The 20,344-nt window shown below is 51.7% G+C and overlaps 1 protein-coding gene across 1 annotated transcript in view; it reads right to left on the minus strand.

Annotated features, from left to right (window-relative positions):
* Nucleotides 1-20,344, minus strand: part of EMC1 (ER membrane protein complex subunit 1) — a 32,561-nt gene that overhangs the window by 6,947 nt on the left and 5,270 nt on the right. Inside the window, exons 7-21 of the mRNA XM_060258795.1 lie at nucleotides 19,918-20,067; nucleotides 18,606-18,773; nucleotides 18,396-18,467; nucleotides 16,999-17,121; nucleotides 16,785-16,881; nucleotides 15,118-15,234; nucleotides 12,403-12,602; nucleotides 10,504-10,653; nucleotides 8,102-8,263; nucleotides 7,899-8,018; nucleotides 5,625-5,762; nucleotides 4,633-4,806; nucleotides 3,171-3,381; nucleotides 2,268-2,352; nucleotides 1,358-1,487 (exon numbers count right to left, since the gene is read on the minus strand). Coding sequence (XP_060114778.1) covers nucleotides 1,358-1,487; nucleotides 2,268-2,352; nucleotides 3,171-3,381; nucleotides 4,633-4,806; nucleotides 5,625-5,762; nucleotides 7,899-8,018; nucleotides 8,102-8,263; nucleotides 10,504-10,653; nucleotides 12,403-12,602; nucleotides 15,118-15,234; nucleotides 16,785-16,881; nucleotides 16,999-17,121; nucleotides 18,396-18,467; nucleotides 18,606-18,773; nucleotides 19,918-20,067 — 2,097 coding nt within the window. The remainder of the gene's footprint in view (nucleotides 1-1,357; nucleotides 1,488-2,267; nucleotides 2,353-3,170; nucleotides 3,382-4,632; nucleotides 4,807-5,624; nucleotides 5,763-7,898; nucleotides 8,019-8,101; nucleotides 8,264-10,503; nucleotides 10,654-12,402; nucleotides 12,603-15,117; nucleotides 15,235-16,784; nucleotides 16,882-16,998; nucleotides 17,122-18,395; nucleotides 18,468-18,605; nucleotides 18,774-19,917; nucleotides 20,068-20,344) is intronic.

Genomic DNA, 20,344 nt, shown 5'->3' on the forward strand with positions numbered 1-20,344 from the left:
TTATTTCTTATATGCTCACATTTTTGTAAATAATTGTTTTAAACATGCCTGTCTTGGACACGGGCCTGTCCTGTTGCAACAAACGTTCACCGGGAAACGTTCTCCCTCACCAAGCTGGCTTTATGCAGGAGCAGCCAAGGTGACCAGTCCTGTTTCTAAATGGGCTTTGCCTTCCAGCAGCCTGACTAGGGTTGCCAATCCCCAGGTGGAGGCAGGAGATCCCCCGGTTTGGAGGCAATCCTCCCGCTTCAGGGTCATCAGAATGCGGGGGGAGGGGAGGGGAATGTCTGCTGGGAACTCTGTTATTCCCTATGGAGATATATTCCCATAGAAAATAATGGAGAATTGATCCACGGGTATCTGGGGCTCTGGGAGAGCTGCTTTTTGAGGTAGATGCACCAAATTTTCAGTACAGCATCTAGTGCCTCTCCCCAAAATACCCCCCACGTTTCAAAACGATTGGACCAGAGGATCCAATTCTATGAGCCCCAAAAGAAGGCGCCCCTATCCTTCATTATTTCCTATGGAAGGAAGGCATTGAAAAGGTGTGCCGTCCCTTTAAATGTGATGGCCAGAACTCTCTTTGGAGTTCAATGATGCTTGTCACAGCCTTGATCTTGGCTCCACCCCTAATGTATCCTGGCTCCACCCCCAAAGTCTCCTGGCTCCACCCCCAAAGTCCCCAGATATTTCTTACATTGGACTTGGCAACCCTAAGCCTGACCCTTCTCTGAAAGGCAGTCCATAAATCCCCCTAAGCAGGGCTGCGAGAAGATGCAAATAGCTACACCTCATTAGGCCCCGTTCAAGTACTTTAGAAGTCGAGAGTGTTCCAAAACAGCAACACGCCTCCACTCTCCTGTTTATTTCACTTTCTTAATTCGAGCCCATCCTCTCCTGTGCTGTCTCAGAGTGGGTCTGTCTGGGCAGGGCCTGCAGCTAAACAAGCCAGGGAACTCAGGTCTTGCAGGGTCAACTGCATTTGAAATCTGACTACAGTCTACATTTTGTTTTCTGTCAGTCCTTTCTCTCGGTTCACCCTTCCTTCCTTGCTAGAGTTAAAAACGGAGACTGAAAGGCCCAGGAAAAGCCCCCCAGCTTCAATTTAAGAGCTCTGCATGCTGAAGCCACCCACATCTTCAGGTCATGAAAAGATCTGGGACAGGAGGTGTTGAGACGAATGCTCACTTGCCCAGGGCTCCAGAAAGCCCACTGGAGGAAGGAACATGGGGCCCAATGAATGGGAGGAGAGGTAGAAGGCAACTTCACAGGGAGGCCATCCAAGGAGCCTAGAGAACAGGACCAGCTGCATGCCCCTCCCCTCCTCTGGGGTTCAGCCCTCCTTCCAGCTACTTACCAGGCATGTGGACTCCAGGCCTGAAGGGGCTGTATAGATCCCCCTCATTCGGGATATGGTTTGGTTGTAGTTGATGAATCTCTCAGCGTGGATCTGAACGTCTGGGGAATAGGGGATCAGGTTTTCCTCCCTGAAAGAAAGGCAGGCAAGAGAAGGGTCACTGCAATGGCTCAGACATGATTTAGCCGCCAGAGAGAGCACTGGCAAACCCTGATGGCTTCTGCTTCCTCCACGGCGTCTTTTTGACCCCAGATGATATGCGCGGGATAGAGAAGGTAGAGAAAGAAGTACTTTTCTCCCTTTCTCACAATATGAGAACTCGTGGTCATTCAATGAAATTGCTTAGCAGTTGGGTTAGAACTGATAAAAGGAAGTATTTCTTCACTCAAAGGGTGATTAACAAGTGGAATTCACTGCCACAGGACGTGGCGGCAGCTGCGAGCATAGACAGCTTCAAGAGGGCACTGGATAAGCAGGGGTCCATCAGTGGCTGTGAGCCAGAAGGCATAGATGGAACCTCTGTTTTGGGAAAGTGATGCTCTGTCTTCTTGATGCTTTGGGGGGGGCACAGTGGGAGGGCTTCTAGTGTCCTGGCCCCACTGGTGGACCTCCTGATGGCGCCTGGTATTTTGGCCACTGTGTGACACAGAGTGTTGGACTGGAGGGGCCGTTGGCCTGATCCAACAGGGCTTCTCTTATGAAGAAGCAGCCCATAGTTGGCTGCATGTCTCAGAGAGTGCGACAGCAGCCAGGGTGTTCCCCAGAGCAGAGAGCTGAGCAGAGTCCAGGAGACCCAAAACCTCAACAGTTTAGACAACTCTGACCCGGCAGTTTACTCTGATGTGAGGCACCTTCATCAGGTCCGTTTCTGTTTCCAAGGACGGTGTGTGTGTGTGTCTACGTGTTTTACCTGGTTTGCTCTGTTGGGATTTCTGGCCGTCGTGGATCCAAGAGAGCTTTGGGGAGGGAAAGGATGGCTCCAGAAGGAAGGCCAACTGCAAAAGCAAACAAAGATAGGTTTCAAAAATTGTCACATCCCATCACACCTCCTCTGGAGCAAGAGACACCTGAAACGGTGTGCTGCTCCATTGGCAATGACAGCAATATTTGGGGTGGGTGAGAGAGAGTACAAAAATTTCCTCAACAGCCTGACTGTGGCAAAGGGAAGGTCTGCACATCATCCCATATGGTTTATTCTACTTCCGGGATCACATGTTTGAGTGGATGGCAATTTTGGGGACTGCCAAGAGATCTGCAGGAAACCGAGGGAGGAGGGAGGCTGTGGAGATTTTGAATTTCTTCTTCACAAAGACCAGAAGACTGAAGAGGAAACGAGTGCCAACCGACAGCAGAGCAGACTCCAACAACAAACCTGCCCCATGCTGGAAGGAAGCCGAGGTCACAGAAGACACGAGAGGTGCCTTCCAGTCCAAAAAGTGCAAAATTCCAAACACCCAATTAAAACATCACTACATTAAAACCCCAATCACAATTAAAATGTGTTGTTTTATTTTAATTGCCAATGCTCAAAATTTCACGTCCATATTTTAGCCAGGAAGAGTGCCTTGATTTCTTTTTAGCCCAATGGATTTCTTTGTTCACATTAACGACTGTACAGTTAAATCCTGTTTACGGCAAAGCTCTTCCCCAAATTCTAAGAGGCTCCACATTGTGGGGCGTAGAGGGGGGAGGGGTCGAGGCCAAACGGAAGGAGAGAGTTTGCTGGAGAAATGGGTGGTCCAGCGTTAGAGAGGCCCCCTTGAGAGATGCCCCTGAATCCCACCCCCCAGCCCTTCCCTGCCCGCCTCTTAACTGAGCAGGTGGCGGCTGGTGATACCCCGCTCTGTAATGGTGACCTCCATGGCGCTGATGGCCGAGGGGAAGATGTATGACTGCTGGAGGACTTGCGGCAAGAAGGGGCGGTCCAGAGAGCTGAAGGCCGTGGCGTTGTACTGCTCTGTCCCCTCGTACAGCTCCAGCACCGTGAATTCATTCCGGCGGGCCTTGGTGTTCCAATACTGATACTGGGGGAGGCAGAGAGGAGGAAGGGTTAGCTTAGAAAGGCAGGCTCAGGGACGCTGCTGCAGGGAGCTAAGGTTACGGGACAGGCCAGACGGCCCGGAAAGAAAACCAGCGTTCGCTGCTCCACGACCCTGGGGAAAGGAAGAGTCTTCTCTCTCTTCAAGTAGGGTTGCCAACATCCCGGTGGCAATCCACAATTTGCAACTTCGGTGTGCTAAGGAACAATTCAGTGATGCAGACAGCAAACCATCCTGGGCGCGACACAACTACTGTCCAAAGAACCAGGCAACATTTAAACTGCAGTCCAACGAGCAATTAAAAAACCCGGTCCATATCATTTGTTGGACTGCAGTTTAAATGTTGCCTGGTTCTTTGGGCAGTAGTTGCGTCGCGCACAGGATGCTTTGCTGTCTGCATCACCGAATTGTTCATTAGCACACCGAAGTTGCAAACTGTGGATTGCACTGAGAAATATTTTCTACACGGAGCGGGTGTGTCGCTTTCCTCCAGCTTCGTTTACCTCCGTGGTCCCGATCTTCGCTGACAACATCCAGGGTGCAGCTGGAAATCTCCCTCTATTACAGTTGACCTCCAGACAACCGAGATCCCCTGGAGCAAAGGGCTGCTTGGGAGGGTGGAGTCTGTGGCATCGTGTCATGCTGAGGCCCCTCCCCTCCCCGGGGCCCCACCCCCTAGAATCTCCAGGAATGCCCCAACCCTCCTCCTCAGGCACAGATACTCAACAAGTGGAGCATTGCTGAGTGTCAGGCCTAAGGTGGGAAGACCCAGCTGCAAATCGCATTTCCCCACACACCATGAAGCCCTAGGCCTGTTATCCTCCCTCTCGGGGCTGTGGGAGTGACAAAGGGATTGTTTCTGGAGGAGGAGAGACAAAGGTAAGCCACCCTGAAGAGCTCAGAGGACAGGCAGAGTGAAGAGGCATTTCCTGGTTTGTGGGGAAAGCTGCAAGCTGCCTGGCTCAAGCATCCTGGCTCTGCAGTTTGGAAACCTAGAACTGGGAGTGCCTCAAATGGAACAGGGAGCCTCCCCCAAGGGGGCAGGGCCTGTGTATGTAAACCTGCCCCCCCTCCGAGGGCAACACCGCTCTGGCTTGTTGAGAGGACAAAGAAAGGTCTCTGGCTCCAGCCTGCACCATCGTAGGCCAGCCCCTTCTCCTCCCACAGCATCTTTGCAAGCAGTCCAGCGATCTCTGAGCCTCCTGCAGTGTCAAAAGGTTGAGGGTCCTTCCTTACCACCACCCAGTTTTCCGAATGGACAATGTGGACGGGTCCTCTGGCCTTCCTCTGCACGGAGGAGTGGATGATCCGGCCAGTGACGCTGTCGATCAAGTAGATCCCGATGAACGTCCGCTCATGGTGGCTGTCTGTGCTCTCCGTCACCACCGCCAGCAGGTTCGGGTTCAGAGACTGAAATGAGTCAGAGGACACCGTTTACAGAGGTGCCACCCGCCAGGAAAGAGACTCCCTGGTCCTTTAGATCTAGCAAAAAGAAGACAACAGACTAGAGAACTAGGAAGCTGCTGGCCATTATAAAGCATAGGTCTTGTGGGAACTTAGGGAGAGCCTAATGAATCTTCGGGCCCACTGAGCACAGAATGCAACAGGAACAGGAGGCTCGTATCCAGAAAAAGAAAGGGCCTCTGTGAGTCTGGTCTCCCATAGTGGAAAGAAGAAGTTGTTGGAACTCTCTGTCTGAGGCAGTGATACTATGTATTCTTGGTGCTTGGGGGGCACAGTGGGAGGGCTTCTAGTGTCCTGGCCCCACTGATGGACCTCCTGATAGCACCTGTTTTTCTGGTCACTGTGTGACACAGAATGTTGGACTGGATGGGCCATTGGCCTGATCCAACATGGCTTCTCTTAGGCTCTTATGTCCATTTTTCTGTCTCAAATAAAAAGGGGGTGCTGACTGGGTTCCCTGCTCCGGTAAGCCCCAGCCAGTGAGCACTCCCTTCTACATCTCCACACCCATACAGATACCCTACCCCAGGGGTGGCCAACAGTAGCTCTCCAGATGTTTTTTGCCTACAACTCCCATCAGCCCTAGCCATTGGCCATGCTGGCTGGGGCTGATGGGAGTTGTAGGCAAAAAACATCTGGAGAACTACAGTTGGCCACCCCTGCCCTATCCTGATTTATCTCCCTAGTGGTGTGCAATTATTTGGGGGCTGATCTTAGTATCCCACGCAGCAACCAAGCCACCCCCCCCCCTTTCTGGCATGCACCTTGTAAAGCACGCTGCGATCCCCCATCACGCGGCCCTGCGAGTGGACGTGCTCGTTGGCTCTCTTCCCCTTCACAGTCACAATCCGCTGGATGTCTGTAGGGATGGTGATCTCCCAGCTCTGCTCGGTCGTCAAGTCCTGCAAGAGGCCCAAAAAACCCAGACCGGAAATGTCAAGCCGAGGTCCAGCGGCCCCAAGGCCCGATTCCCTGCACTGCACCCGACAAAATGAGCATAGAAGTGCCAAGCTCAGAGTGACCGTGTGCCCAGCCAAGCCTAGCAAGGTCCAAACCAAGCTGGGCACTCTCTCGACTGGCGCATTCGTACAACGGCCCTGGCAAACGGGAAACGGCTCCTCGGTCTGTAAGTAGATTTCCGGCTGTTTCTCCTGACGTTATTAATTCCATCATAAATGAGTAGTCAGCTTGTGTGCTGCCATTTACCTGCCCCGTTCTCTTATTATTTTCCCTCTCGTTATTGCTTGTCTAAAATTTCACTGCAAGCTTGATACACGAAGAAACATCTAACAAAGTATACTACAGTTACTAGAAAGAGCCCCGTGGCGCAGAGTGGTAAAGCTGCAGTACTGCAGTCCAAGCTCCGATCACGACTTGAGTTGGATCCCGGCAGAAGCTGGGTTCAGGTAGCTGGCTCATGATTGACTCAGCCTTCCATCCTTCCGAGGTCAGTAAAATGAGTCCCCAGCTTGCTGGGGGGAAAGTGTAGAAGACTGGGGAAGGCAACGGCAAACCACCCCATAAAAAGGCTGCCATGAAAACGTTGTGAAAGCAACGTCAACCCAGAGTCGGAAATGACTGGTGCTTGCACAGGGGACTACCTTTACTTAACTTTTTTACTGGAAAGTGCTCCAACTCAAGCTTGGGCATTTTGTGAACGGAGCGGGGTGGGGGTGGCTAAGCCAAATGCCTACTGGTCTATGAAGCCCAAGGACTTGGGTACACAAGCGTGTACAAAGTAGTATCCCCTTTTTTACAGGCCAGCTTACCATTCAGCATGCCTAAAATACAGTCTGCCCAGGGTTTCAGAAGACAGGCCGCTATTGGGATTCAGTCGCTGGCCCCTGACTGACCCCGCTCAGTCCTTCAAGGTAAGAATTCAACATTAACCAGTTTGGTATAGTGGTTAAGTGTGCGGACTCTTATCTGGGAGAACCGGGTTTGATTCCCCCCTCCTCCACTTGCAGCTGCTGGAATGGCCTTGGGGCAGCCATAGTGGTTAAGTGTGCGGACTCTTATCTGGGAGAACCGGGTATGATTCCCCACTTCTCCCCTTGCACCTGCTGGAATGGCCTTGGGTCAGCCATAGTGGTTAAGTGTGTGGACTCTTATCTGGGAGAACCAGGTTTGATTCCCCACTCCTCCCCTTGCACCTGCTGGAATGGCCTTGGGTCAGCCATAGTGGTTAAGTGAGCGGACTCTTATCTGGGAGAACCGGGTTTGATTCCCCACTCCTCCACTTGCAGCTGCTGGAATGGCCTTGGGGCAGCCATAGTGGTTAAGTGTGCGGACTCTTATCTGGGAGAACCGGGTATGATTCCCCACTCCTCCCCTTGCAGCTGCTGGAATGGCCTTGGGGCAGCCATAGTGGTTAAGTGAGCGGACTCTTATCTGGGAGAACCGGGTATGATTCCCCACTCCTCCACTTGCAGCTGCTGGAATGGCCTTGGGGCAGCCATAGTGGTTAAGTGTGCGGACTCTTTATCTAGAAGAACCGGGCTTGATTCCCCACTCCTCCCCTTGCAGCTGCTGGAATGGCCTTGGGTCAGCCATAGCTCTGGCAGAGGTTGTCCTTGAAAGGGCAGCTGCTGTGAGAGCCCTCTCAGCCCCACCCACCTCACAGGGTGTCTGTTGTGGGGGAGGAAGGGAAAGGAGATTGTGAGCCGCTCTGAGACTCTTCGGAGTGGAGGGCGGGATATAAATCCAATATCTTCTTCATCTTCTTAACTCACTGTTTCTTCGGCTGCCAGAGCTGCCCACGCCCTGGCAGCCAGATGAGTCTTGGTTTCCGCCTGCCCACCCCTGCCACGCTCAGCCCCTCAGGTCCTTGCATAGCCTTAGATCTCTTTTGCAGCCAGCCCCAAAATCCCAGCTCCTCTGCTCCCAGCTGCCGGGACTCCCACTTGCATCTCCAGACCAGCCTGTCCCTCTAACACCCACCAATGACCTCCCTTCCTGAGGTCACTGTCACCCATGGCAGACTGCAGGAAGCCCCGCCCCCTCCAGCTAGTGCCGGGCAGCAAAAGGACGGGCTGTACCTTGCGCAGGTGCCTCCCGGTAAGCTTGCCCTGCTCCACGTCGGCCAAGTAGAATGAGACAGAGGAGACCATTTCCTCCAGCTGCCGGAGGACATTCCTCGTTGCTGGGAAAACAGTCACCTGAAAGGAAACAGGAAGAGAGCCGTCCGAGGGAGTGCCTTCGGGCAAGCCGGAGGGAGAAGGACCCCTAGGCCGAAAGGTACCTTGTGCTCGTCGTCAATCAGAAGCAGCACTTTGGCGTAGTCTTGGTCCATGATGGGCAGAAGCAGCGACTGGAGGACTGGGCGCTTCAGCACCGGAGGGGCCACTTGACTCCACCTCCCAAAGATGGGGTTGAAGACGTAAAGGCTGCTCTGGCCTGTCTCCTGGAAGACAGAGAGGCTCAGGGGGCCGGTTGGCAGGGCTACAGGAAAGCATTCGCCCCGCCCCTCTTGCCAAGTGCACAACACACAAAGAAATCCGGTAAGATTCTCCTACTGGTTAAGCAAACTTTTGACCAAGGCCCAAAGACACGTTCGGGACATTAAGTGTAAATTTCTTTGCCCCAAACATGATTTTTATTGCCTTTTCTGTTTGGTGTAGTGGTTAAGTGTGCGGACTCTTATCTGGGAGAACCGGGTTTGATTCCCCACTCCTCCACTTGCACCTGCTGGAATGGCCTTGGGTCAGCCATAGCTCTGGCAGAGGTTGTCCTTGAAAGGGCAGCTGCTGTGAGAGCCCTCTCCAGCCCCACCCACCTCACAGGGTGTCTGTTGTGGGGGAGGAAGGTAAAGGAGATTGTGAGCCGCTCTGAGACTCTTCGGAGTGGAGGGCGGGATATAAATCCAATATCTTCATCTACCTCACAGGGTGTCTGTTGTGGGGGAGGAAGGTAAAGGAGATTGTAAGCCGCTCTGAGACTCTTCGGAGTGGAGGGCGGGATATAAATCCAATATCTTCTTCTTCTTCTTCTTAATGTTACAAAGTCTCCTGTCAAAGCCTCCTTTGTCAGATTTCCCCCAAGAAATCTTAGAATCCTAGAATCAGAGTTGGAAGGGACCTCCAGGGTCATCTAGTCCAGCCCCCTGAACAAGGCAGGAAATTCACAAATACTCCCCCCCCATACATCCCCAGTGACCTCTTCTTTACGCCCAGAAGATGGCAAAAACCACCAGGATCCCTGGCCTGGGAAAAATGGCTGCCTGACCCCAAAATGGCCATCAGCATTTCTCTGGACATGTAAGAAGGGGCCATGAGAACTAAACACTGAGGCAGCCCTTCCTGCCCTCCTTCTCATGATCTACTAAAGTTCACAGAATCAGCCTTGCTGTCAGATGGCCATCTAGCCTCTGCTTGAAAAGCTTGAAGGAAGGAGAGCCCACCACCTCCCAAGGAGGAAGCCTGTTCCACTGAGGAACAGCTCTAAACTCACAAACCCCTCCCCCTAAATTTACAAGATCTTCATTGCTGTCAGATGGCCATCTGGCCTCTGCTTAAAACCTCCAAGGTAGGAGAGCCCACCACCTCCCAAGGAGGAAGCCTCTTCCACTGAGGAACTGCTCTAACGGTCAGGAGGTTCTTCCTAATGCTCAGCCGAAAACTCTTTTGATTTAATTTCAACCTGTTGGTTCTGCTCCAATTTCCTGAGGCCACAGAAAACAATTCCACACCCTCCTCTCTAGGACAGCCCTTCAAGTTCTTGAAGATGGTGATCCTATCACCTCTCAGCCGCCACCTCTCCAGGCTAAACGTGCCCAGCTCCTTCAACCTTTCCTCATAGAACTCGGTCTCCAGACCCCTCAGCATCTTCAAGTGTCCAAGGGCTTTGGGCATGCCTGAGGGAACTCTGACCCCAGCCCATCCTGCCCATTTTCGGCAGAAGACCCTCCCCTCCTTGGCAAGGGCCCAATCACAGCTGTGCATTCTACAACCCTCTAGAAGCCTGGGATAGCCTATGGCTCAGCAGTAGAGCATCTGCGTTGCATATTGAGCAGGGGGTGGGGGCGGGTCCCAGGGGTCATTTCTCAGAAAGCCCCATTAAAAGGTCTCAGGGTTTGGGGAAAGATTCCTCTCTGCCCAGACCATCTCAGAGAGCTGTTCTGCATCCCAGACTGAGCCTCTGGGACCACACAAGACCATCTTTTCCACGCAAACTCTAAGGCCACCCGGTTAGGGGAGGGACGGTAGCTCAGTGGTAGAGCATCTGCTTGGGAAGCAGAAGGTCCCAGGTTCAATCCCTGGCATCTCCAACTAAAAAGGGTCCAGGCAAAGAGGTGTGAAAAGCCTCAGCTTGAGACCCTGGAGAGCCTCTGCCAGTCTGAGTAGACAATACTGACTTTGATGGACCGAGGGTCTGATTCAGTATAAGGCAGCTTCATATGTTCATGGGGAGAGATGGTGGCTCAGTGGTAGAGCATCTGCTTGGGAAGCAGAAGGTCCCAGGTTCAACCCCCGGCATCTCCAAAAAAGGGTCCAGGCAAATAGGTGTGAAAAGCCTCAGCTTGAAACCCTGGAGAGCTGCTGCCAGTCTGAGAAGACAAGACTGACTTTGATGGACCAAGGGTGTGATTCAGTATAAGGCAGCTTCAGATGTTCATGTTCATAAGTCCCAACAGCAGGCTCTGACCTTGTCCTTGACCAGGAGGGTGCACTGCGGGGGGTGGGGGAAGTGAGCCGTTGTCCTCTGGACCATCAGCTTGAAGGAGGAGCCCGGCTTCACGTCTTGCAGGTACTGCTTCCACAGGATCGTGCCGGAGCTGCTTTCGATGCCAAAGAGCTGAAAGGATAAACAAGAGGTCAGCGAGATGCAGGTGGGGAGGAGCGCGGTCTAGGCTGCAAGGCGCCACGTGCAGGCGGAAACTGGAGCAGACAAGAGGCAGACACTGTCGGTCACAGGCGAGATCCAGCCACTGCACCAAGCCACAGTTGGCACTTCCAAAAGGAGGTTTGGCAAAGCCACGGTTTCAAGCCGCTTGCCTCTTTTCATCTCCCACGATCCCCTCAGCATTTCAGTGACTCTGGGAGAGAAGCGGTGGCTGTGGCTGCAGCCATTCAACCAGGTAGGACAAGCCCTGGTTAGCAAACCCACTCCCCTCCATTGCTTCCAGCCTGTCAGCCAACTGCAAATCAGGAATGTGTTGATTCAGCATCCTGCTACATCACACCAATGGCCCGTTTAATCCAACATGTCGTTTCCCACAGCTGCTGACCAGCTCTCCTGGGGAGTCAACCAGCAGGGCACAGAGGCCCTTTTCCCCGACATGAAACAACCCCAGACTCTTCCATTGTTCTTGGCTGGGAAGCTGCTGCAACGTCTTATTCAATCGCACTGCCTTCTGCAATATCTTTTGTGACATCACTCCCGCCTTCCATTATAGGGGTCAGATGGACTCACATTCTAGCCGTAATTGAAGTGAGGAGTGACTCACAAAAACTCATCCTCTGCCACAGATCTTGCGAGTCTGCTAAGGTTCTACTGGACTCTTGCCCTTCCTACAAGCACGCTGCAGCTTTATTTCATTTCATTTATATCCTGCCCTCCCTGCCAAAGGCAGGCTCAGGGGGGCTCACAGATTAAGGCCAGACTAACAATTAGACCAAGTAGGCACCGGCCTATGGGCCCCCACGCCTTTAGGGCCCCAGGCCAGCTTTCTCCCTGCTTGCAGCCCTCCCAGCCTGCATGTGCGGCCAGCAACTGCACCGCTCTTTGCCCGATTTCCCTGGTGCGGCTGCTGCTGGCGTCGTCACCGAGTTTGCCTCTCTCTGCCTCTCCCCCGCAGCTTTGGAGAAGGGCTTTGGAGAAGGGGCCTGCAGGCTACAGCGGGGGCCGCAGGTGGTGGGGTGGCTGCTCCAACTCTGAGGGGGGCCCCGAGATTTTGACTGCCTAGGGGCCTCCACAGGGTTCAAGCCGGCCCTCGTCACGCAATCGGACTAGAGTGACCAAACAAGATAAAACAGCCATAAAAACATAACAATTATTAAAACATCCACAGATGCTAGTACGGTAGTTTCAGACAACGACTAGAATGCTAATGGTGGTAAGTAGCTAGATGATCGATATTAGATGTTCTAAGAGGTCCCCGGATCACTATAGCATGATGAGATCGAACCACTGGTAGAATTTTATGGGCCTGTCCCGTTGCTGCAAGGCTTTCTGCAAGGCCATTACGATATTGGTCATTTTGTTTTCAACCCCTGCCTGATCTTTCCTTGCCTGATCATTTGCCTTTTTTCACCTTGGCTGCATGCTGACTTGACATTTTCGTCGAGGTTTCCACGGCAACCCCAAGATCTCTTTAAGTCTCAACCCGCTCAGACTCCATTTGCATCTATCAGCAGCAGTCACAATCGCAGGGGAGGTTTTAACAAGTTAAGAAGTGTGATGCCTGCAAAGCAGGAGGGAGGCAAACCATCGGCTGTCCCAGGCTCCTTCTGTGTAAATTATATCGCTGCCCACTGGGAGCACTTGCTTTGCCACATGCCTAGGGCGTGGAAATTAAACGTGGGCACATCCCGCTCCCCTCACCTTTCCTGAGGCCGTCACCACCACAAGCATCTTCTGCAGGTTGAACTCGTCCCTGGCCAGGTTGTCAATGTTGATCTCGTTCTTGATCAGACTCCGGGGCTTGCGGGCGTCGTAGAACATCTTCCAGAGGTGTGCGGTCCAGGCTTGCAGCAGGATGAGCTGGGAGGACAAGCGCTTCAGGAACATGCCCAGCAAGCCATCTGGAACAAAGAGAAGAGGCTGCAGAGATACAGAGGGCCAGGCCACAGTGGTGTGCATTGCACAGAAGGGAACCCCTGGTGCCTCTCTTTAAAGGATGTGGCAGGATAGCTCGGGAGAAACACCCTGGACGGTGGCTAAGAGTGAGCTGGGAGGGTGGGCAACACAGCGCAAGAGGGACCACCGGTGGTTTGACTTGGTGAAAGATGGACGCCATCTTTAGGGAGGGATGGTGGCTCAGTGGTAGAGCATCTGCTTGGTAAGCAGAAGGCCCCAGATTCAATCCCCGGCATCTCCAAATAAAAAGGGTCCAGGCAAGTAGGCGTGAAAAACCTCAGCTGGAGAGCAGAAGAGGGACGGTGGCTCAGTGGTAGAGCATCTGCATGGTAAGCAGAAGGTCCCAGGTTCAATCCCCGGCATCTCCAACTAAAAAGCGTCCAGGCAAGTAGGCGTGAAAAACCTCAGCTGGAGACCCTGGAGAGCCACTGCCAGTCTGAGTAGACAAGACTGACTTGGATGGACCAAAGAGGGTTTGATTCAGTAGAAGGCAGCTTCAGATGTTCATGGACAGGGTCGCACAAGGACTAGGTCCAGTTAGCCAGAACATTAGTGGCTCCGCATCTCAAAATGGCCACCTGCTTCCGTTGGCCACACTCCACAAAAACACTGGGGAGGAATGAAGTTCCCTCAGTCAAGAGAGGAGGAAAGGAACTCTGGTCCTGCCTCAGGCGTCTGAAGGTTTCACATCTTTTGTTTGGAGGAAGAGGATGGTGGGGAAAGAGAGGACAAAGGCATCCCTTTGGCGCGGAAGGGGGGCAGGGGGATTCCAGAGTGGAATCAGCAATCCTCTTACGTCTTTCTTTAAAAGATTAATTGCTCTGTCTCCACCACCCCCCCCAAGACACCATGCTCAGGGCAGTTCATAACACACCCCATAACATGACACCGCCACCTCAAAAAAAGAGACATCGCTATAAGACGGTAGAGGAGACTGCATGGCAGCAGATCCAAATAGAGGGCACAAAAAAGGGGGGAAGCCAGTGATACGTCTGAGCAAAGCCCAGCCTTCTGTGGGTGCCTAAAAGTCAGCAAATCCATTAGCACAGAAGTCACTGCGCGGACGGCGTTGAAAAAGCCAAGCTCTGGTCATCTGCCTTGCATGGAAGCAAAGGCAGAGAGAGCAGACCCCGAGAGGCTAACCTCTAAGCCGGTTCTCAAGGAAGAACACACAGATGGAATAGGAGAAATCAGTTATCCCCTGCCTCTAGCAACGTATTTTTTTTTCTGATCAGGTTGTGCATCAAGCTACACATTAATACAGTTTTTACAAAATGAGGAAGCAAGAAGCAAGCTTGCCACAGAAACAAAGCTAACAGAAATTCTGCCTTACCTTGAATGGCTGGTTCCCAGGCAGCCAAACACAAAGCAAGAAACACCATTCAATCTTTTTTTTTCTCTGCCAAAAGCTGCAAGGAACACCCCAGAAGAAGCTGGCCACCTCTCTCTCACCCCCCCCAAGCCAATTTGTCTAGAAGGGCCGGGGTCATTTAGATGGCCAGATAAACACACAGTCCTCCAGAGAACAATTAAAACTCTTTGGATTTCTGCCCTTTTATGGGAGGGTGCTATGAAACGCATCTCTGGGAGTATTTATTTATTTAAAATATTCATTAGCCACCTTTCTTCTTTATGGAGCTCAAGAAGGACTAATGACCAAGATTAATAAAACACATACAATAGGTTCCATAAAGACATAAAACCAAAATAACATCCCTCTAGCAGAATACATCCACAAATAGAGGGTTGTGATTAAGAACATAAGAGAAGCCATGCTGGGTCAGGCCAATGGCGCATCCAGTCCAACACTCTGTCACACAGTGGCCAAAAAAACCAAGTGCCATCAAGAGGTCCACCAGTGGGGCCAGGACACTAGAAGCCCTCCCACTGTTGCCCCCCCAAGCACCAAGAATACAGAGCATCCCTGCCTCAGACAGAGAGTTCCATCAATTTTTGTTGTTCAGTCGAACAGTCAAGTCCGACTCTTTGCAACCCCCCAGACCAAGTCACGCCAGGCCCTCCTGTCTCCCACCATCCTCCGAAGTCTGCTCAAATTTGTGTTTGTGACATCAATAACGCTGTCCAGCCATCTCATCTTTTGCCGTCCTCTTCTTCTTTTGCCTTCTGTCTTTCCCAGCATGAGGGTCTTCTCCAGGGAGTGCTCCCTTCTCATTTGGTGGCCAAAGTATTTGAGCTTCAGCATCTGACCTTCCAGGGAGCAGTCAGGGTTCTAATAGCCACTGATGGACCTCTTGAGAACCAGTTGCCAGGAAACACATTTAATCCCTTACCTGTTTTGTGTGGCATGAACTATTCTAATGCAGCCTCACCCAGTGGAAAGCCATGCATCATTACTCCACAGCAGACACCATAAGAGACAATAAGGCCCTTGCATGGTGGGAGCCAGTCTCAGCCATGTGTTCTCCACAACCTTGAAACGGAAGGGAGGGGGGGCATTACCTGCTTTCTTCCCAAACTCGCCCTCCAGCTCGGCCTGCGCGCCCGTCAGGGGGAGATCCACCATCTGCAGACTGACCACTTCTGCCAGAGATTCTTCTCTGCTCCACAGCACTTTTCCTGCAGAGAGGGAAAGTCGGCAATCAGATTCTGACTTTCCATTATGGAAAGGGCTGGGCTGGACTCCAGGCATTCAGAGAAGGGATTGCAGACCATGTAACAAGGCTGCTGCTGCTGCGGAAACGGCCTTTTAAAAATGGGTTGAAGGGGACTGACTCGGCTCAGCAACAAAGCACCTGCTTTACGTGCAGCACGAGGTCCCCAGAGAGTACTTAGATCGAGATCACAAAATCTTTTAGTGATCCCGGGGCCGAAGGAGGCCCGATTGAAATCAACCAGAGACAGGGCCTTCTCAATCATAGCCCCCTGTTGGTGGAACCAACTGCCAGATGAAGTGAGGGCCTTGTGGAACCTGGTGCAGTTCCGCAGGGCCTGCAAGACTGTCCTCTTCCGGCTGGCATTCAATTGACTCGGCGCTGGTATTTAAGAGAAGCGGAAGAAGGCCGTCGCCACCAGAAGAGCACCGACTCAATATTCTGTTTTATTCCGTTTTAACTGTTTTAATCATTGTATATCTATTTTATTGTTGAATGTGTAATTTTAATACTCATTAATTTAATTGTTTGTGGGATTTTATGTTGCGAGCCGCCCTGAGCCTGCTTAGGCAGGGAGGGCGGGATAGAAATCCAATCCAATAAAATAAATAAATAAGGTCTTGAGTTTGATTCTTGGTATCTCCAACTAGAGGATCTCTGGAAACCAATCTAAAAAAAGGCCTTTCTCTGCTGTGACCCTGGAGAGGTGCTGCCAGTCAAAGGGGACAATATGGAACTAGATGGACTAAGGGACTGATTGCCAAAGACACAGTCAGGAAGGAGACTCTCAGATTGCAAAATACAGCTGCCATTTCACTACGGAGGCATTCAACCACCTCTAGGAACTCCTGGATGAACATATGAAGCTGCCTTATACTGAATCAGACCCTCGGTCCATCAAAGTCAGTCTTGTCTACTCAGACTGGCAGCGGCTCTCCAGGGTCTCAAGCTGAGGTTTTTGATGCCTACTTGCCTGGACCCTTTTTAGATGGAGATGCCAGAGATTGAACCTGGGACCTTCTGCTTACCAAGCAGATGTTCTACCACTGAGCCACCGTCCCTCCCTCAGCATCTTCGACTGTCTCAAAGATTAACTCCCAACAGGGCCTGAAAAAAACCCGAACTGTTTCGACAGGCCTTTAATATCTAATAGGAGAGGACTGCGGCTCTACACTGCTGAAGCAACATCATTTATGAGGCATTATATCCACCACAAGACCACCGTCAGAAGAAAGAAAATTACAATCCCGCCTATACTGAACTTTGAGCGACACCATAAAACGTATTTTAATTGTCGATTGTTAATTTTCCTTGTTTTAAATTGCAATTCCAAATTGCGGATCTGTTTTAAATTGCAGTTCTAAATTGTGTTTGATTGACTGTTAGTCGCCCTGAGTCCGCTTGCAGAGAGGGCGGGATAGAAAATTAAATAAGTAAATAAAACAATCCAGTTGCCAAAAGAGATGCCGAGGAAGAGCTTGGAGAGTGTCGAACTAACCAAAAAGCAAAGATTACCTGGTTGCTGGAGGAATAAGAGCATGTGATCAGCTGTTTGCACCAGGGCCCGGTAACCCACAGAATCATCCTTCTTCAAAAAGACCTGAATGTAGAGCTACCCAAAGGAGAAGGGGGGAGAGACATCACCATATTGACATCTGCTGAATCAATGCATGCAGCCCAGCCAGGTGTGGGGAAGGGAGAGTAAACAGGTCAATTGGGTTCCTCTTACCTGCTCAGGCCTGGGGCTGCTTTTCTCCAAGGTGAACGTGATGGTTGTATCCAGCAACCTTTGCCCAGTTTCTGCCAAGTACAAGTTAGTTACATAGGACCGGTTGTGGCAAGACAGGAATTCCTGCAGCAGGGTTGGGAGGGAAGAAGAGAAGGACAGATATATTGGGGCAACTTTAGGCTTGCAATTCTAACTCCAAAAATCTTGTCTGATAAGCAAGTGTGAGCAAGCATGGAAGATTTTTTAAACTAAGGATCCTCCTGAGCAGTGTGAAAAATCCGTTTGATCTTACTTCTCTTTTGTGGGAGTCAATTCCCCAACACCTCCTTCATCTTTATTTTTGCACCATTTGTTTTGTTTCCTTCCGCTAATTTCCTAAGAATGTTCGCTCTTCTTGCTTCAATGGCACAAAACAAGTCCGGAACACAAGCACCGGGACCCAGGGGAATGAAAAGGCTCATGATGGCAATTTAAAGAAGGCAGCAGGGCCAAAGGCAGCAACGCCTCCCCCGCTATCAGAGGAGGCAACAAAACTCTCGCTTTTTCCTAAGTCTCCTTCCCAGTTTTAACCAAGCAGCACTGGCTTGGGCTACTCTCAGAGGCACAGAACTCTTTCCTGCTTAGGGGTTTGTCTCAACCAGCTAGCCAGCTGAGGGTCATCTGGATGCTCTGCTTACTGGGAGGGAGAGAGGGAGGGAGGGAGGGAGGGAAGGAAGGAAGGAAGGAAGGAAGGAAGGAAGGAAGGAAGGAAGGAAGGAAGGAAGGAAGGAAGGAAGGAAGGAAGGAAGGAAGGAAGGAAGGAAGGAAGGAAGGAAGGAAGGAAGGAAGGAAGGAAGGAAGGAAGGAAGGAAGGAAGGCCAGAGCAAGGGGTCAGGTCTGCAATACTCATGCTAAATATGCAGTGCATGTTATGGATGCAAGCTTACCCAGGTGTTAGAAGACTGCCTGCCCAACAAGATCTTCCCTGCAAGTCCTACTCTCTGTGGCACCCAGCACTGGAAGTGCCTTCCAGGGAAAGGGCCTTCTTGGTGGTGGCACGTCAGTTTTGGAGCCCTCCCCCACCCCACAAATATCCTTGCTTAGCTGGCTCCAGGAACCACTTTAAAATATCTGTGTTGAATTGGGCATTCTGGTCATTTGGGTGGTGCACAAGGTATGTGTTTACCTCTCTGCCTTTGCTTGCAACCCTAGGAGGGAACATTCACCCTAACAGCACCACAAACAACCCCTTCCAAAGGGAAGCCCCTCCCAGCCAAAGCAACACAGGTGCCTGCCCCTCCCGCCTTATACACCTTTGGCTACCTGGGTTTCTTAGGCCTGACAGACGGTTCATGATAACCAGACTGTTCCCCAGCAAATGCAGCCAATCAAGGCTGCTGGCGTCACCAGGCACTTACCACTTCCACCTTGCACGTCAGGACCGCGGCCACCGTCTTCTCGTTTGTCGTTGCAAAGGTCACAAGGCCCGCCTGGGAGAGAGACAGGAGGGGAGAGAAGGCAAGGGGAAGGACAGGGACACCCCCAAAGGGAGGGGCTTCTCCCCAGGCAACCCAGCCGGGCCTCTCCAGCCATCACCTCTCAAAACCCAGTAGCCTCTCTTCAGTTACCTGCGGGAAATCCCGGAGGAAGCTCAGCACACCGTTCCGATGCTGCAGCAGTGCAAAGTGGGTCGGGGAAAGCTGCACAAAGAACTGAGCTCGGGACGCGCTGGCAGGATTCGGCTGAGAGGACCACAGACGGGCCTGGAAAGTCTCCATGAATTGAAGCCCAAGGGACTGTGGAAGAAAAGGGACGCAGGATCAGCCAGGCAAGCAGAGACGGGGCCACTTCCAAGGCTGCAAACATCCTAGCCTGGTACCTTTTAAGCCCCACCCCCCGCAGGGAAATCTTTCCTGGACCTGGTGGGCTTCTGCCCCTCTTCCTCTGTCCCTTCCATGCTGTCCTTTCTCCAAGGCCCTCACAGCAATGTACTCCCCTGGGGCAGGAACCAAACAGGCCAAGGCTGGGACAGCCTACTGAGCTACCTAAGACTCTGTGCACTTCCCTTAAGTGCAGAATGGGAAAGGGACATGCAGCATCAGTATGCAACCGGCAGGCAGAATGAGGCCCCTGGCACTCTACCCTCGTCTGGCCCACAATCAGCCCCTCAATCTGCCTTCACCTTCAGCCCAAGCCCTCAGCTCAGAGAAGCCTCGCTCCAGATCTGGATTAAGAACCGATGAGAAGCCATGTTGGATCAGGCCAATGGCCCCTCCAGTCCAACACTCTGTGTCCCATAAGAACATAAGAGGAGCCATGTTGGATCAGGCCAATGGCCCCTCCAGTCCAACACTCTGTGTCACATAAGAACATAACAGGAGCCATGTTGGATCAGGCCAATGGCCCCTCCAGTCCAACACTCTGTGTCACACAGTGGCCAAAAAAATTATATATATATATATATATATATATATATATATATATATATATATATATATATATATATATATATATATATATATATATATATATATATATATACATACACACACACACACACACACACACTGTGGCTAATAGCCACTGATGGACCTCTGCTCCATATTTTTATCTAACCCCCTCTTGAAGCTGTCCATGCTTGTAGCCACCACCACCTCCTGTGGCAGTGAATTCCACATGTTAACTACCCTTTGGGTGAAGGACTTCCCTTTTATCCGTTTTAACCCGACTGCTCAGCAATTTCATCGAATGCCCATGAGTTCTTGCATTGTGAGAAAGGGAGAAAAGGTCTTCTTTCTCTACTTTCTCCATCCCGTGCACGATTCAAGGACGACCACCCGCAACCTCATCCCAAGAGCCACAACCCTTTAGCAAGGTCACACTAGCAACCAAACCACTCCTGGACAGTCTTGGGTCTGAGCTTCCCTCTAGATCCCTCACCTCCAGCAGAACCTGCTTCGTCTCTTCGCTGGAGTCCAGAGGCAAGGTGTAAAAGGAGGCCGTGGCCACGTCCAGGCACACAAGCACAGCCTCTCCCACGACACTGCAAGACTGGCTGAGGCTTCTTATCCAGGGGGCTTCAACCCTATTCTGTGCGGAGGGGGAACAGAGAGAAAGAGGCACTAAAAAGACAAAATCACTGCAGGCAGATGTTGGGCAGCTGCGGCTTAATAGCAGAGCCCCCGCTTTGCATTCTGAAGGCCCTAGAGTCAATCCTTGGCACCTCCAGTTCAACAGCATCACATGCCAGATGTGGGGAAGGAGTTTTCCTTGCCAGAGATCCTGGACAGCTGCTGCCATCAGCATGGATAATACTGTGCCCAGTGGGCCAATTCTCAGACAACTGGTCCACCAATTCTATGATCAG

This window comes from Heteronotia binoei, chromosome 18 (genome assembly GCF_032191835.1).
Source record: "Heteronotia binoei isolate CCM8104 ecotype False Entrance Well chromosome 18, APGP_CSIRO_Hbin_v1, whole genome shotgun sequence".
NCBI lineage: Eukaryota > Metazoa > Chordata > Lepidosauria > Squamata > Gekkonidae > Heteronotia > Heteronotia binoei.